Source organism: Oryctolagus cuniculus, chromosome 1 (genome assembly GCF_051225735.1).
Source record: "Oryctolagus cuniculus isolate XC-2025 breed Fujian yellow rabbit chromosome 1, ASM5122573v1, whole genome shotgun sequence".
Taxonomy (NCBI): Eukaryota; Metazoa; Chordata; class Mammalia; order Lagomorpha; family Leporidae; genus Oryctolagus; species Oryctolagus cuniculus.
The window spans coordinates 158,331,380-158,349,769 of NC_142867.1; the positions used below are offsets into that span (position 1 = coordinate 158,331,380).

The 18,390-nt window shown below is 41.7% G+C and overlaps 2 protein-coding genes across 12 annotated transcripts in view; one reads left to right on the forward strand and one right to left on the reverse strand.

Annotated features, from left to right (window-relative positions):
* C1H9orf85 (chromosome 1 C9orf85 homolog) overlaps positions 1 to 6,019 on the reverse strand; it is a 66,957-nt gene extending 60,938 nt beyond the window's left edge. For 2 of the 9 annotated variants that reach the window (XR_016223285.1, XM_008256371.5), the window contains exon 1: positions 5,598 to 5,962. Coding sequence is in view for 2 of the 9 variants with exons in the window: in XM_008256371.5 (XP_008254593.1) it covers positions 5,598 to 5,699 (102 nt within the window). In the remaining 7 variants the exon portion in view is untranslated. Of the gene's footprint in view, positions 1 to 5,597 lie in introns of all 9 variants that reach the window. The other 7 variants (XM_089316331.1, XM_051858768.3, XM_070050800.2 and 4 more) reach the window with 5 other exon arrangements.
* A 186-nt stretch (positions 6,020 to 6,205) lies between these two features.
* ABHD17B (abhydrolase domain containing 17B, depalmitoylase) overlaps positions 6,206 to 18,390 on the forward strand; it is a 39,089-nt gene continuing 26,904 nt past the window's right edge. The window contains exon 1 of one of the 3 annotated variants that reach the window (XM_002708204.6): positions 6,206 to 6,775. The gene's annotated coding sequence lies outside the window, so the exon portion shown is untranslated. Of the gene's footprint in view, positions 6,776 to 17,693; positions 17,833 to 18,390 lie in introns of those variants that run through there. The other 2 variants (XM_051858763.3, XM_070050769.2) reach the window with 2 other exon arrangements.

Consider the following 18,390-nt stretch of genomic DNA (forward strand, 5'->3'; position numbering starts at 1 on the left):
ATGACTCTTTACAGAGCAACAAACTCAATGTTATGACTAGAGTTTGTAGATGAAGGCTCACTTTGGAAAAGATTTAAAGACTATTATTAGAATTATAGCTACTTGTGGTTAGCTACGATTTTTTTTTTAATATTTAATTATCTATTTGAAAGGCAGAGTTACAGAGAGGGAGAGGCAGAGACAGAGAAATTTCCCTTCTGCTGGTTCACTCCCCAAATGGCCAAGAGCTGGGCCAGGCCAAAGCCAGGAGCTTCATCTAGTCTCCCACACGAGTTGCAGGAGTTCAAATACGTGGGCCATCTTTGACTTATTCCAAGGCACATCAGCAGGGAACTGAATAGAAAATGCAGCAACCAGGACTTGAACTAGTGCCATATGGGATGCCAGCATTGCTCTAGGTGGCTTGCTTAACCCACTATACCACAAGGCTGGCCCAGCTAAGATATTCTGTATCTGTTAGACTGTTAAGCTATTTTTATTTCTGGAGAATAACAGTTTTCATTTTTAAAAGGACTAATACAGATAATGTCCCTATAACTTTCCCAAAACAAAAAGCAAACAAACAAAAATAAAACTTCATGACATCAGAGGGGGTTAATCTTTTGTTGTACTATTTACTTTTACTGGAGACAAAATTTACATCAATGGTATGTACAATGAGATCTGATACATGTATTCATTCTTCTGATCCTCACTGTTTCCATCAACCCAGAAAGTTTCCTCCTACCCACTCTGGTACATCCTCCTACCATACAAGGCAAACACGGTTCTTAACCACACACAGAATCACACATGCTCTTTTGTTTCTAGTGCCTTTCCCTCCATGTTTTTGAGATTCATGCACACTATCTGCTAGTTTCACTATTTCATTTTTGTTTGTTTTTTTAATTTGAACAGCAGAGTGACAGAGAAAGAGTGAGAGTGGGAGAGAGAGAGGGAGGGAGGGAGAGAGAGAGGATATATCCATTTACTCCCCAAAAGCTTCCAACAGCTGGGGGTTGGACCAGGCTGAAGCCAGGAAGCCAAAACTCCCATGTGGGTGACAGGGATGCAAGCACTTGAATTATCATCTGTTGCCTCCCAGGCACCACTGATGGAACAAGGACATAAGCCTCAAACATTTTAGATTCTTGTTACTCCTGCTTTCTTTCAAGAGACCAGTTAAGTCACACCCTGCATTCTTCCCCAGGTTTGAAGCCAGTGGGCCAAACCTGAAGAACCAGTATGGAGAAGCTCACCTCCACCTACTGCCCCTCACCCCCAACCCCTACCTCTCACCCCTACCCTAGCCCACCTAAGATATAAAAAGGACCAGCCTGCTAGGGTCTGGGCCTCTGACAGGTGTCCAGTCTGTGTGCACACTGGTCAACCTCTGCTAGTTTATTTTCTCTGAATAAATTCGGTCTGGTCGCAAGTTTGTATTCTGTCTCCTCTCTATTCTGTGCTTCTTTGCTTATATTTGGTGCCCCGGTGAGGAGGCACTAACCTGTGCCCCTTTTTCTTATACCTTAGCAGGGAGGAGGTTCGCAAACCAGCCAGGACAGAAACCAACACTTTAATACAGGATGAGGGCATCACAAGTGGCAGTCTAAATCACTGAGCCATAATGTCTGCCCCAAGTTTTTAAAATAGTAACATTCCATTGTATGCACCTGCCACAATCCACTTAATTCTCCTACTGATTAATATATCTGTTTTCTCCCTATTTTTGATTATTGAAAGTAAAGATCCTTATAAACACAGAATCCTGTTCTTTTATATATATAAATCAAATCATATTTAGCTTTAATGTAAGAAACATTCTGCCTATATCAGTTGCTAGAAACAAGACTGAATTAGTATCTACTTTCACATTACGTGAGCAGGATATACCCTATACTATCCATATTTGTGACAAGTGACACTCCAGGCATCATACCTCACAAGGACAGACTTTCCTTAAAATATTTCAAGCAGGCAGTATTTAGAGTCAGAGGTAATAAAACTCATTCTTCTCTGTTCTGACCCTAATTTGGAATCAAATTGCTTCTGTTACATACAAAAATATAACATTTTTTAAAGATATAAACAATGGAGGACTTTTGGCTTGCCAGTCTTTTGTGGTCTCCTAAAACAGAGCCCCCCACCTAATCAGCTGAGAGTCATGTGCTAATTATGTAACCATGGGCATGTCATTCAATGCTAAGCCCTAATTTCTTGGTACATAAAATGAGATAGTTACAGCATATCTTTTAGAGTTATTTTGAAGATAAAAATCATGTGCATCATGCATTCATGGTGCCTAACATACACTTAAGTACAATATTAGCTATTATTAATAAAACTATTTTCAAAATAGCCAGACTTTCATCTTCCTTCTCCATACAAAGGTGAAGATGGAGTTTCCCAAAATAACTGTGTCCCACAAAGTATTAGCTCAATAGGTATTAGATAACCCAAAGCGTTCTGGAATCAAGTAGGTTTCAGTTAAATACATTTTTAAAGTACAAAGCATTATTGTCAATGTGCACTATGATTCCCTAAGAATGAGATCTAGAATGCAGTATTTCCAAAATGATTTGAACATGAAATTTACTCCTGCACCTTCAGGAATATTAAAAAAACAAAAAAACAAAAAAAAAAACAAACTTGAGGATTCTAAGAAACAGAATTTAGGGCGCTGGTGCTGTGGCATAGTGAGTAAAGCCACACCTGCAATGCTGGCAACGTATATGGACACAGGTTCATATCCCAGCTGCTCTACTCCCAATCCAGCTCACTGCTATAACAGCCTGGGAAAAGCAGCAGAAAGCGATCCAAATACTTGGGCCCCTGCCCCCACTTAAGAGTCCTGGAAGAAGCTCCTGGCTTCAGCCTGCCCCAGTCTCTGCTGCTGCAGCCATCTGGAAAATAAACTAGTGGATGGAAGATCTCTCTGTCTTTCCCTCTCTCTCTACAACTCCTTCAAATAAATTAAAAAAAAAAAAATAGAATTTAGGAAATGTTAGTAAAAACAATACTAACTGTAAATATAAAACAAACAGCAATCTCAACAGGATGATGTATGCTCTCATTCCTTGTGGTTACCCATCCTTCGATTCTCAGGGAAGCATTTAACCACCCCCAAAATTTAATAAAAACCTCCTGCTAGATATTCTCCCAACTCCCTAGACCCTTTTTTCATGACTCTTCATGCTGTTGCCATACATGTGTGAGAACCAGTTGAAGTTGCCACCACCCAACAGGCTTTGACCTGGCCCAGCCTCAGTCATTACAGCCATTTGGGGAGTGAGCCAATAGATGGAAGAACAATTCTCTCTCTCTCTCTCTCTCTCTCCCCCATCCTCTGTAACTCTGCCTTTAAATATACAAGTAAAATCTTTTTTAAAAAGGAATTTTATCAGATGTAAACACTCATAGTATAAAAAAAAAAAAAAGCAGTCCCTTTCACCAGTCAGGCACATACTACTCTGTTTACTTTCACCAGTTTACATTTATAAACAAACAAAAGTTCACATTCTTACTTTAACTGCCAATCTGCAACCACGGACATAATTATAAAATGATTACTAATACTTTATCTTATACACATTTATATTGCCATTTTAGAAATGTTCAAGGGGCTGGCCCCGTGGCTCACTTGGTTAATCCTCCGCCTGCGGTGTCAGCATCCCATATGGGAGCTGGTTCTAGTCCCAGCTGCCCCTCTTCCAATCCAACTCTCTGCTGTGGCCTGGGAAAGCAGTGGAGGATGGCCCAAGTGCTTAGGCCTCTGCACCCACATGTGAGACCAGGAAGAGGCACCTGGCTTCTGGCTTCAGATCGGCACAACTCTGGCCATTGTGGCCATCTCGGGATGAACCAACAGAAGGAAGACCTTTCTCTCTGTCTCTCCCTCTCACTGTCTGTGACTCTACCTCTGATATAAATAAATAAGTAAAAAGTCTTAATAAAAAAAAAAGATTGAGGGTCCAGCACTGTGGCATAGTGGATAAAGTCACTGCCTGAAGTGCCAGCATTCCATTTGGGTGCTGGTTTGAGTCCTGGCTGCTCCACTTCCAATGCAGCTCTCTGTTAATGGCCTGGGAAAAACAGAGGAAAATGGCCCAAGACCTTTGTCCCTGCACCCATATGGGAGACCTGGAGGAAGCTCCTGGCTCCTTGCTTTGGCCTAGCACAGCCCTGGTTGTCACAGCCATTTGGGGAGTAAACCACCACGTAGAGGATCTCTCTCGCTCTCTCTCTCCCTTTCCCCTCTACTCTGCCTTTCAAAGAAATTTTTTTTTAAAATCCTTTAAAAAATTATTTGATTAATGCCTGTCACTTCTCCCACTGAGCTTCAATTAAGGTTGTAACTTTGCATATATACATATATATTAATGTTTTTTATAATTTATTTGAAAGGCAGACGTACAGAGAGAGGGAGAGACACATCTGCTGGTTCACTCCCCAAATGGCCACAATGGACAAAGCTGGGTCAAGCCAAAAACAGGAACTTGGAACTCAATCTGGGTCTCCCACGTAGGTGCAGGGGTCCAATGACTGGGGCCTTCTTTCACTGCTTTCCCAGGTGCATTACCAGGAAGCTGGATCAGAAGTAGAGCAGCAGGGACTCAAAAAACACCTGCCAGTCAGGTGGCAGCACAACACACTGTGCCACAATGGAGGTCCCGAATTCCACTTATCCATGAACTTAATGAAGTATCTTTCAAATATTCAAGTATACAAAGACCACTATCACCTGTACTCTTTTTCAAATGGGTTCTTTATCTAGACACTCATTAAATATTTGTAAAGTAGAAGGAGAGGGGAAGAGGAACGTAAAAGAAAGGAGATCACAAGTTACCCATAAACAGATTACTTCATTTTCTTAATCCATGTTGGCAAATTAATCACTTGTTAAGCACCTATTATGATCCCGATATTTATTCATCTAGTTTAGTATCCCAACTCTGCCAGGTTCTCATCTGACTCTAAAGTAAGATGCAGAGAAATTAAATATTAAACTATTCACTCAAGACACATACCTAGTAAATTTGAACTCCAGTTTATATGAATATGAGGTTTACCTCATGTGAGACTGGCCCTCAACCTTCCCTTGTTATCAATTACCACATATGAGGGCAGGAAGAGAGAATGACAGCAATTAATAAGTATACACAACGCCTAGTCCACTGGGTTTCGAGAGAGTCCGAATTTTCTCCCAGTTTACAGAAATCTTCGTGAAGAAATGAAGTACAGTGCAAAATACAGATTTTTTTTACATTAATCAAACAACTGGATCTTCAAAACAATCTTACAAAAGAGAAAATGCAGCTACGTTGGTAGTAACATCAAGGCTAGAAGCACTCAATCATTCACATTCTTACAGACCTATCGGGTTGGGGTTTTCCAAAGAGAAATAACGCCTCATAAACCTGGCGCAAAATTCGAAGGAGATGATCGTACCACCACCCCGGTTTTCCTACTGCAGACCCGTGTTTCAGACGCGAGCGTTAGCCAAGACTAACCCTGGGCTCCAGTCCACACCACCCGCGCCAGCTCCTGTCATTTCCTCTCCGCCCCCTCCAATGAACCACGCTTCCTGCAGGCAGGCGGTACAACAGGCAGGTTCCTACCTTGGTCTGAGCACTCTTATCGAATCTGTCATTCTTGAAGCTAAACATGTTCTGGTACTTCTGAGGCCTGGAACGAGCCACGTTGCCTTTCTGGGAGCTCATCGCCGAAACCACACCGCCTCAGACCGGGTTCTGAACAAGACGCAGGGAAGCCCCGCGCACCCACCCCCGCGGCGCTGCCGCTTCCGCCGCTGACCCGGAAGGAACTTATCCTCCCGGCCCCCGCCCCCGGCCTGCCCACGTGACGCGCTGCAGCGGCTAAAAGACAGCCTCTCGCCCTCCCTCTTCTTCGTCGGGGCCGTTCCACACGGCCTAGATTCGATCGCCCTGTCTCCACACAGCCTCTTTCTCAAACCCGGCAAACAAATCCCGCTTCCTTCGAAATGAGAATCCCCCCATTGGTCCGAACGTGGCAGTCCATCAAGGCGGAGGGGCGGGGAGCCTTTCCTCCTATTGGCTACCCTTTTGCGCAATCCCCGCCTCCTGCCGTGTCGGCTTAGCCTTTCCCGGAGTCCCGAGGGCTACCAACTCTGCTGCGCGGCCCTCGATTGGTGGACTCCGGGCGAGTCGGGGCTCAGTCCCTCCTCCCCGCCTGCTCGCCGGCTGGAGCCCGGGTCAGCCTTGGCACCTTCCACCAGTCAGTGACCAACTCCTGGCTTAGTGAGGACTTCTCTCGCCCCCCTCGGCTATCCTCCAGTCTCTGTCCCGCTGCGGGAGCGAGCCTCGCGCCTGGCAGGCTGCGGAGGAGCGCAGAGAGGATCAGAAAGAAGAAAGACCTGGCTGGGACTGGGTGGCGGTGTCTGAGGTGCCAGAAAGGGAGGTGGCGGCGGCTGCGACCACGGCCGCGCGGGACGTGAGGCCCGAGAGCAGGCGGCGACGGCCGCCCCAGCGCCTCACGCCGGGGCCGTTAGTCAGCAGAACTCGAGCTCGTGTGGAGGAGCAGGGCCGGCGCGAGGCGAGACTCGAGAGCACCAGCCGGGCCCCCTCGGGCGCCGCCGGGGACTGCAGCCCTCGCCCCACCTCGGCCGAGCCCGTCCGCGAGCGGGGAGAGTCCTCCGGCGGCGGCGGCGGCGGCGGCGGCGGGAGTGCGGGGCGCGCTTTGTCGAGGACACCGCGTCGGCAGAGCTTTCCCACCGACCCTTTGGCTCGGCGCCCCGGCCGCGGCCGCTCCGGTGCAGGTGCGTGGGGCTGCGGTCCGGCCCGGGGAGGGGGCGCCGGGCCGGGAGCCGCAGCGCGGGAGGCACGAGCTGAGGCCGGGCGGGGGGAGGGGAGCGGGAGGCGTCTTTGTTGTTGGTGACCGGGATCCCTGTCCGCGCTGGGGAAAGACGGAGAAGCCACTCCCGTCTGATCTGGATCTCCGGAGAGAGTTCTCCGGGAGGCTCCGCGACGGGCGGCGGGAAGGGGTCCCTGCGGTGTGGGAGGCTGCGGGAGTCGAGGGGCGGGGGCGGGCCCGGCACGCCGGCAGCCGTCTGGGGCTCTCCTGGCGGAGAAGGGTCTCGTTTCACTTCCTTCGCTGTCCTCCCCGTGGACGGAAAGATGGGGTCAGGTTCCCATTCCCCGTCCCTGGCTCCCTGAGAGCCTCGCGGGTGCCTCGGAGCTTTCTCCTCAGTGTCCTCGTCCCTGCCAGCTTTGATTTGAGATGGGATCTGCACCGGGCTGAGCGATTTGTGGATTCTGGTCAGGCGGTCCCAGGGCTCTGTTTCTTAGGATGGTTGAAGTAGTGGCTTACCTGTTTTGGAACTGTAGGATGGGCTCATTGGGTATCGGTTTTAAACTGGGAAATTAGAGAGTTTTTGTTCAGAATTTTATTTAACCTTGGAACAAAGTTGTGTAAGATTTCGTAAAGGAGAGATGTAAAGGAAGAGTTTAATTTCGGCTGCCTTTGTGTGTGTGTGTGTGTGGTCGGGATTTTGATCCAAGGTGAGATGCCTGCTAACGGCAACACAGGATTTTTTTTTTTTAAACGATACTGTGATACAGGTCAGTACGAGAGATTTGGTAGGCAAAGGATGCATAACGGAATACAGAGAAGGTGACCTTTAAATCTTGGCTGTTAGTTTATGAAAGGTACTCCTATTTAATATTGTAATGTATAATGCTTGATCCATAAGATAATTCATTGATTTTTTTAAAGCTTCCAATAAATAAGAAGAATTTTGGACATTTTATGTCCGCGTTTGAAACTACCCAACGAGTGTCAATAGGAAGTCAGGTACATGTTGTGATGACATTGATCTGTTTACATTAACGGGGGGGGGGGGGTTGTTTACATTAAAACGAACTTTTCTTTATAGGTTGTCTTTATGTTTATAGAATAAGCTCAAATGGATAACATGTCTAATCATAGACAATACAGTATTTTGACACTTGCCTTGATTCTCATTGTTCTCTCTTGGGACTGCCAACTTCTTGCTCTTGGGGAAATTTTTATTTTGTGCACAAGGGCAGTGTCATTACTTAAAGAAAAGAAGTGAAGATGATCATGTTACAACTTATAAAAGACACGAAATCTTTATTGTGCCTTATTTGAGATTCAGCAAGAAATGAATAGCACCCTCACTCATATTTTGACCTCCTCTTTTCTCCCACTCTAGCATTAATAAGGTCAATTGGCAAGGATAGGATTAGATTTTTAGCAGGCTAGGCAGTTTTAATTTTGTCCCTTGTTGTTATGTAGCTTGCTTCTTTGAGTACCTTTGCCCATTTTGAAATGCTTATGAAATGACAACTGACAGAAATTTCTGTTTCCTGGGACAAAATCCCATTACAGCATCATGGTAAAATAATGTTTTCAGTAGCTTAATGAACACAGAAGAAATAAGCAAGTAGTGTCTGTCTGAGATTCTGTCACTGAATTGGTCTACAACTCCGGGCACGCTTTCCTGCATCTGAGTCAGTTTCTCCATCTGTAATATAGGGCTAATAAAATGTTCCACCTGCTAGCTTTATAGAAAAGGAAGTAAGAACCATATAAGCAATGGTTACCCTGCTTATGTGATATTAATATGAGAATACTTTTTAATGTAATACTCTTAATTTGTTTTGCTATTATGAATTTCAATTCTTTGGTGAGGAATTAGCATAAAGAAACAATATATTAGGGAGAATACCTGTCCTTATGCCATTATTTAAGAATCAATGAGTAATTGCATTCATATTAAGATTGGTGTTACAATATCATAATCAGTGATAAAATCAAATTTATTGACTTGGTTGGCTTATTCACTAGTAGATTTTATTTCTAACCAATGTTTTGCTCTTTATTCTGAAAATAACTCCTATATTTCTACCCTGTTGAGAATGTCTCACATACATTGCCCCATTTGCCTCTCAAATACAGCCTTGTGAATTAGAGAGGAAAGGAGATCTTATGACCATTTTGCAGCTGAAGTAAAATCCCCAAAAGTTAATTATGTAAATTACTTAAATGAAACAGTTAACCTAGGTTCAAGCAGAACTGAGACTTGAAACTAAGCATTTTTGACTTGTAGTCCTGAATCCTTTGTTGTGGAGTTGCATATCCCAAAACATCTGTCTATGTGGAACAGTTTTTGGTCAATCCAGAGAAAGAGAAATAATATAACAGTATAAGTATTGGCAGTATACAATATAGTGAATATCCATCTGTCCATCACCCAATTAAAGAAAGAAAACTACAAATCAGCATGAAGCTTTCTCTTTTCTTTGTAAATCTCTTAAGTGCTTTCCCCTACTTCTAACCTTAAACTGGAAGTTGACTTGCATCCTTCCTGTTTATATTTAATCACATATTTTTATATCCCTGCACATTATATAGCTTTGTTTTGATTGTTTTTAGCTTCCTGTAGCTTGCTTGCTTGACTCAACTTGGCCAAGATTTATCTATATTTATGCAGCTCTGATTTACTTATTTTTAGTGCTATACAGTATATGCTCCATTATGTGACTAGATCAGGTTTCTGTTGATGATAGCTTTAGTTGTTTCCAAGCAGTGCTTTAGGGAATATTCTTAGATGCAGTCATTTAGTGCATAACAATTCAGCCAATGACAGGCTGCATATACAGTGATGGCCTCCTAAGATTGTACTGTCTATGTCACAGTCACCTTAGTTTAAACACACTGTATGACATTTGCACATTGACAAAATTGCCTAATAATACATGGCTATTAGGATACATGTGCACAACTTCACCAGCAATGTGGGTTTTTGACCTTACATCCCATTTTTAGTGGAAATATTTTACAATTTTTGCAATACTATTGTAAAATGAAATTTTTTAAAAGATTCATTTATTTTATTCAAAAGGCAGAGTTACAGAGAGAGAGAGAGAGAGAGAGAGGTCTTCCATCTGCTGGTTCACTCCCAAAATGGCCAAAACAGCTAGAGCTGGGCAACTCAGGAGCCAGGAGCTTCTTCCAGGTCTCCCACGTGGATGCAGAGGCCCATGTGCTTGGGCCATTAGCAGAGAGCTGGATTGGACGTGGAAGAGCTGGGACTTGAACTGGCACCCTTATGGAATGCTGGCACCACAGACAGAGGCTTAACCTTCTACACCACAGCACCAGCCCCATAAAATGAAATTAACAGTAAACATAGTCATATTTTAAGGGAGACTATGCCCTTCCCAAAATAGAATAAATAATTTATAATGAAGTAGTATGCATTTTTTTGTGTATATGCTTGTGTTCCACTGCTCTCAAGTCTTGCTATCAGGTGTTATGCTAGACCAGCAACGTCAAAATCATCTGAGAGCTTGTTAGAAATGCAGAACTCAGACCCTACCCCATTAACTCAAATACTATAGTTTAAAAATATTTCCAGGTGACTTGTGTACACATTAAAGTCTAAGAAGCACTGTTAGAAGAAATAGTGGGCCGGCGCCGTGGCTCACTAGGCTAATCCTCCGCCTTGCAGCACCGGCACACTGGGTTCTAGTCCCGGTCGGGGCGCCGGATTCTGTCCCGGTTGCCCCTCTTCCAGGCCAGCTCTCTGCTGTGGCCAAGGAGTGCAGTGGAGGATGGCCCAAGTGCTTGGTCCCTGCACCCCATGGGAGACCAGGAGAAGCACCTGGCTCCTGCCATCGGATCAGCGCGGTGAACCAACGGCAAAGGAAGACCTTCCTCTCTGTCTCTCTCTCTCACTGTCCACTCTGCCTGTCAAAAAAAAAAAAAAAAAAAGAAAGAAAAAAATAGTGATCAGATGCTTTGCCCCAGTACGTATAATCACTGTCAACTCCTACAGTGACTAGTGCAGATTTAAAGAAGTATGTTGAATTAGCCATTCAGCCACCAATAGCATCATTGTTGTTGGTGAAAAATTATTTTCTGGAATAGCAAGCTATTCTCAGTAAAGTTTGAACAGAAAAAAAATTGCAGTCTTCCCTTTTTACATAGTGGCTGTATTATTTATAGTCTTTGTGTTACAACAAAGCAAATAAACCAGAGTACTCAGAAGTCATTGGCCATTGGACATCTTAATCTTTATGCAGGAAGAGTTCTTGGTGGACCCAGTCTTTAGTTGTGCCTCCTATAAGTTGTAACAGCTTTCAAAAAAATCATTAAAGAAAATCATGAGCTTCTTCAAATTTACTAGATAACTGTTAGTTTTCTCTCAATTTGATTGTACAAATAATGTATGAATTGATCTGTTTTTCCACATTTCAGAGCCTTTAGACCTCATTTTGCTGCTCTAAGGAGTATGAAATGGTGCCTTATTGTGGTTTTAATTTACATATTCCGATTGCTTATGTGATTGAGAATACTCTCATTTATCGGCCCTCATCCTTTGCCTGTGATTTTCCTGCTTAGTTTTGGAATATCTTTTGTTGATTAGTAAATAATTTTGTTACATTCTGGATAACAGTATTTGGTGGGCTTTAAAAATGTCTTCTTAGCATGCCTTTTTATTTTAAATGACTAGAAGTCTTACACTTTAATGTCATATTTATTCTCATGATTTGTGTTCTTTCTAAAGAAACCCTTAAAAGTTTTACTTTTCTCATATAGATCTTAAATTTGCATATAACTATTTTTGTGTGATGAGGTATTTTTGAATCTAAACATATTCAATAAAAATACCTACCCATTTTGCTGAAATCACTATTTTTTTAAGATTTTTTTTATTTATTTGAAAGGCAGAGATAGAAGGAGAGAGAAAGATCTTCCATCTGCTGGTTCACTCTCCAAATGGCTTCAGTGGCTTGCACTGGGCCAGGCCAGAGGCAAGAGCCAGGAGCTTCTTCCTGGTCTCCCATGTGGGTGCAGGGACTCAAGTCCTTGGCCACCCTCCACTGCTTTCCCAGGCACACTAGCAGGAAGCTGGAACAGAAGTGGAACAGCTAGGACTCAAATCAGCACTCATATGGGATGCCAGCACTGCAAATGAAGGCTTAACCTTAAGCCTCCTACGCCACAGCGCAGGCCTCTCAACTTTTTTTTTTTAAACTGGCTTTTGAAATCCATAAAGTCTGGGAATTGTCACTTTAGAATACAAGTTCCTTCCTAAAAGCTGCAATGTTTAAAATATTTTGAGCAACGATTGCAATTTTTGTTGCTCAGCTGGTAGTCTGTGGAAATATTCCCCAAAATCTGTAAGATTTAGGATAGTAGGGGCCAGCACTGTGGTGTGGTGGGTGAAGCCGCCGCCTGCAGTGCTGGCATCCCATATGGACTCCAGTTCGAGTCTTGGCTACTCCACTTCCAGTCCAGCTCTCTGCTATGGCCTGGGAAAGCAGTGGAAGATGGCCCAAGTCTTTGGGCCCCTGCACCCATGTGGGAGACCCAGAAGAAGCTCTTGACTCTTGGCTTCAGATCAGCATAGCTCCAGCCATTGCGGTCATCTGAGGATTGAACCAGCAGATGGAAGACCTCTCTTTCTCTCTGCCTCTGCTCTCAGTAACTCTGCCTTTCAAATAAAATAAATAAATCTTAAAAAAAAAAAAAAAAGATGGTGAGCATTTCAGGGATACTCAACCTGCACTCTGATTCTTATGATTCATCTGTGCCTCATGTACTCTCAAGAGTCATAGCATGAGTAGGCACTCTTCAGTCCTTAACGTTTGTCATCATCACTTTGCCATGGTCCACAGTTTGTTTTACATGTCTTTTCATTGCTTTTAAAATGATACTTAGGATTTCACAACCTAAATTTTTTTAACAATTTCAGAGTAAATGTAGGTATTTGAATGTAATTTAGGTCTGATACAGGGTCTATTTTGTTTTCTCAAAAATTAAAAGTGAAAATGATAGACAAGTTATTGCATATAGCTGAAAATGAAAAGTGGGAAAGAAGAGACAGGCTTTTAACCTAATTGTTAAAGACATCCAGGTCACACCTCAGGGTGTCTCAATTTGATACATGGCTCTGGCTACAGGCTCTTGCTTCCTGCTACTGCAGACTCTGAGAGGAAGTAGATAATGTCTTAAGTAGTTGGGTTCTTGACAAATACATTCTGGGGACATTTGGGGAATGAACCAGCTGTTGAAAGCCCTCTGTGTGTGTGTGTGTGTTTCTGGTTCTCAAAGAATTAATAGCAAGAAAGGAAAAATCAACCAGTGTTTGCTGTGTATGTATCAGTGTTCTAGGTGATTTTTCTTTGCAGGGAGAGGGATTGGTAGATGGTGGTCTTCTTCATCTGTAAGCAAAACAAAGCAAAGTCTCCAAACTTTCCTAGCACTTACCCCCTACTTAGAAATCATGGATAATATGCATCACAAATGAAATGCTTAAAATGTTGAGAGGCAGGCCAGCTTTGTGTCATAGCAGGTAAAGCCACCACCTTCAGTGCCAGTATCCCATGTGGGTGCTGGTTTGTATCCTGGCTGATCTACTTCGGATCTAGCTCCTTGCTAATACTGGGAAATCCAATGGAATACAGCCCAAGTGTTTGGGCCTCTGCCACCTAACTGGGGGACCTGGATGAAGCTCCTGGCTTCTGCCTGGCCCAGCACTGAGCTTTGTGGCTATCTGGAGAATGAACCAGGGAATTGAAGACTTCTCTGTCACTCCCTCTCTCTGTAACCCTGCCTTTCAAAATAAATAAATAAAACTTTTTTTTTTTTTTTTTTACAAAAAAAGGTGATAAATATTTTGGAATAAAAGAAAAAATAGAGGGGCCTGCGCTGGTGACTTAGCAGGTAAAGCTGCCACCTGCTGTGCTGGCATCCCATATGGGTGCTGATTCGAGTCCCAGCTGCTTCACTTCAAATCCTGCTCTCTGCTAAGGCCTGGGAAAGCAGTATAAAATGGCCCAAATCCTTGGGCCCCTGTACCCGCTTGGGAGACCTGGAAGAAGTTCCCGGCTTTGGATTGGCGCAACTCTGGCCGTTGTGGCCAACTGGGGAGTGAACCAGCAAATGGAAGACACACTCTCTCTCTGCGCCTCTCTGCCTCTCTGCCTCTCCTTCTCTATGTAAATTTTAAAAAGGAAATAAAAAATGGAAGTAAAGGGGATTAAAGGAGGCAGTGAAACCTATTAAATAAGGTTAAGCTTTAGCAAGTAGGGCAAAAAGGATAGAGATGTACAGTCACTAAGGCCGTTAGCTGTACAGAACTAGCAAAATCACGGAAGACTGAACCAAATTTAGTTTTGCAGTTAAACATATGTTTCTGGACCTCCTACTAAAAGTTAAATGAACTTAGTCAAGTTAAATTGATTTAACCTGAAGTCATGATTTCCTTATGTGTAAAAGACTGATAACCTAAGAAAAGTATGAAAACAGTTAGTAAAAGCAGCTACATCCTGTCCCTCCTTCTCATATGGTGTTGTTGCTTTATTTTCCCAGTATTCTTCACAATTTATAATTATCTGTGTCATTACTTGATATGTTTATCCCTCCCATTCTAAAACATTGATGGAAAGAACGAGACAATAAAGTGATACACTTTATTAATACATGTCATTTGAAGACAACTTCTAAACCTTTTCTCATTTGAAAATCATGCAGATTTTTTTAGGTATTTTGTATTTATAGAATGTCTTTATACTAGAATTTCAGATTGTATTGTAGTTAGTTCATTATTAGTCAACACACATCATCTTTGATGAAGCCAATGATTAGGTATCATCTTGTACTTGAAGGAATTGAGGTTGCTAAGACACATAAAGTGTCACAGAAAAAGCAAATTTGGATCAAACCTGATTTTTTGATTGGTGGCATTTTCCCCGTGTTGAATTTTTATTTCTCCAATATTGCTAAAAATTGACTCTTTACAAAAACAATTTATTGTTAGCTCACAGACTTTGGAAAGTCATTAGGATACAAACAGTCATTCTAGTTACAACTTTTTCATTCTCCTCGATGGTGCTTCTGTCAGTTTCTTGAGGGTGTGTTTTTAGAATTGGTTATCGAGTTAGAGGTCTTGTCTCTTAAAACTACTACATGCAGCTTAAAAAATTATTTGTTGTGGCTCTCTTCCAGTATCTGAAATTTATCTTGAGGATATGACATTAAAAAATACGATTAAGAAACTAAGTACAGTTTATGTTTAATATAAGTCAAGATAAGGAAGGAGATTGGAATATCCTCTTTAAGTTGCTGTGAGCAAGTCTTCATACCAAGTCCAATAAACCTAAAATAAGGTACCTCCAGGAACAAAAATAAAGACTTTATCGGTATGTCAGTTCTATCAAACTTGTTTTCCTCCTGAATTTAGTTGTTTTAAAAATTGAAATAATTCATGTAAGAAATTTTCCCAAAATGCCATCTGCAGATTGTAACCTAGGTATTTTGGTTTTGATTAAGTATCCTTAGTGTATTAATAATTTTTCTCTAGGTAGCTCTGCCATCCCCACCCCCAAAAGTAACAGTTATTCTTTGTACATCAGCTATTAGCAAAGAAACTACTGTCATTTAGGAACTTGTGTTTGGCAACTTTATATCTGAAACGCTTAAAGTTACATTTTGTTCAAAGCCTTCTAACAGACTTCAGTCTCACTTTTATTAATTAGGTAAAGATTTAGGATATTAAGGTAATAGCCGTGAGAAGCACTTTTTATACATAAAGGACACTTTAGTACAAAACCCTAGAATATGGTCTTTTATGTTTTTCATATATAAGAATTCATAAGAAAGACATTTTGCTTCATAATCTAATACTTGCATATGCATATACAAAAAGCAAAAAGTTTTAATAAGATAGTGTAAATCAGGCAGCGTGGGCATGGTTTAGGAGAGATTTTTTTCCTTCTTAAAGAAGGATAATTTAAGTAATGACTTTTAAATATTGAATGTTGGTTTATATAAAGAGGGAAAGGTAGGCTGGGAAGGATTTTACCAACAGAGAAGGAAACAAATGTACAAAGTCACAGAAGCAAAAAAGAGCATGTCTCTTATCCAGGAACAGTATGTGTACTGGAGTAAATGAATAGGAAAGTGCTTAGAAATAAGACTAGAAACTAGGAAGTGAGGAGGATGGGGGGTGGGGAATCAACTAGGGCATACTAAAAAATTTAGACTTATTTAAGAGGGCTTGTAAGACCCATGGAAAGATTTTAAATAGTAAAGTGACATCACTTGGCAGCAGTGTACATCATAGACTCAATGGGTGTGAGATATTAGTGATTTTATAACATTTAATGAAGAGAGAAATACATAGGAAATAGGCCTTTCATAGAATAGAGGAATAGAGAGGAAGGAGGGGAGGAAGAAAATACAAATGAAGATATTCAGGGTCTAGAATTTAAGGAAAAGATCTGAAATCTTGGGGATTTAGATATTTAAATTCAGGCTTTAATAGAGGAAGACTAATCTTAAAGCAAAAAGAAAACAACTGTTGAAGAGACTGTCAGAGAAACCAAGGTTAGTTTCACAAAGTTGAATACCTAAGTTGAATACCTACCACAAAGTAGTTGTGTCAAAATTATAACAGGCTTTCAGTGATCGTAAATAATATAAGGGAATTCCAAAGCCTTTGTGGAAGCCACAATTAAAAGTTACATTTATTTGGGTGCAAAAATTTTTTAAAATAATGCATAGCAGTAGATAACAAGTTGTAAGATATTAGATTGCATTTTGAGTATGATAATGCTAGCAGTTAATGGATCCCTCAGAAACATGTGGAGGGATTGGTCATGAGGAGCTGAGACTTCTCAGTAATGAAAAACCAATCAGAAGTTGATTGATTTCTAGGGTCTAGGAAGACATTGTTGATTACATGTCTGCCTCTTCTAAGTACACATCTTTTTCTGCATCTAGTAGGCCAGAATTTAAATGTTGCCTCATTTCTTCTTCCCAGAAATTTTGCAGAGTTTACAGATGAGAAAATTGAGGCTCAGAAAAACATTTTATCTAAAACCACACAACTAGAAGATAACTAAGCTGATTTGAATGCCTTTATGTCTAGTTCCAAACTCCATTAGTTCTAAAACTTGATTTTTTTGTGCCAGTTAAATTTTTTAAAAGAAGAAGGCCATTAAAATCACTTAAATGAAACCTACTATCAGTTACCATTGTTTAATTTTTTATAAAAGTTTTCATTTTTCACACAAAAAATTTAACATTAGAAAAGTAGGAATATCTGAATAGAAGTTACACATTTAAATTAAATGCACTACATTTGCTCATACCTTTTCTCACTTTGCCAAAGAATGGTTAAAAACTTTATCATAGATAGTACTAGTCCTCAAACCACCATTGCCAAGAAATGCTCATAAAATGACTACTTTATATAAAAAACTATAGTATATTTTTTAAACAAATTCCAGTTATGGATTAATATTTGTGTTTGGAAAAACACTTAATAGTTTTGCTGCAAGTTGATTTCTGCTGCTTTTGAGAAAATGCTAAGAAAGTAATAAATTGAAGCAATTCTGAGAAATACATAGCTTTATTCATGAACTCTTCTTACCTGTTAATTTAGATACCTCTGGGTTTTGTTTCTTATGACCTAAGAAATTGCTGAACAATATTGTGAATCTGTGTTTTCAGGTATAGACAATTAGATTGTTGAAACAGTAGTTTTGTACCAGTGCATACTGCCCTACCCTGTTTCTGCTTGTGAATATTACCCTATATACATCAATTTATTTGCTTATAAAAATGTAAATACTTGAATTGTTTAACCATAGCAGGACATCTTATAATCTATATGTGTAATTCATTATTTTTAGGGTTCCAGAGTGAGGAAGTGAGCAAGGCTGAAGTATGAAATTATTCTTCTGCCCATGATGGTGCTGTAAAGTGAAAGGAAGAGAGGAAAAAAAAAATCAATGTTCAGGGGCTTATGGCCATCTTTATTGCCAACAGTTGCATCCTGTAAGTCCTAAAGAGCGTGGAAATGGTTAGCAGAGCATGTGCTAGTATTCCCTGATATTGCTACTGAAAGTGGAAAAGGAAAGGAAGAACTTGGGTTCTTGATGAATATCCTGGCCACTGTTTGAATTAGGATAGTCTATATGAGCTGAGGTTATTGGCAGCTTCAGTTGACCACCCCAAACAGATGGCAAAGCAAGGCTTTTTTTTTTTTTTTTTTTTTTTTTTTGACAGGCAGAGTGGACAGTGAGAGAGAGAGACAGAGAGAAAGGTCTTCCTTTGCCGTTGGTTCACCCTCCAATGGCCGCCACGGCTGGAGCGCTGCGGCCAGCGCACCGTGCTGATCCGATGGCAGGAGCCAGGTACTTATCCTGGTCTCCCATGGGATGCAGGGCCCAAGCACTTGGGCCATCGTCCACTGCACTCCCGGGCCACAGCAGAGAGCTGGCCTGGAAGAGGGGCAACTGGGACAGAATCCGGCGCCCCGACCAGGACTAGAACCCAGTGTGCCGGCACCGCAAGGCGGAGGATTAGCCCAGGGAGCCACGGCGCCGGCAAAGC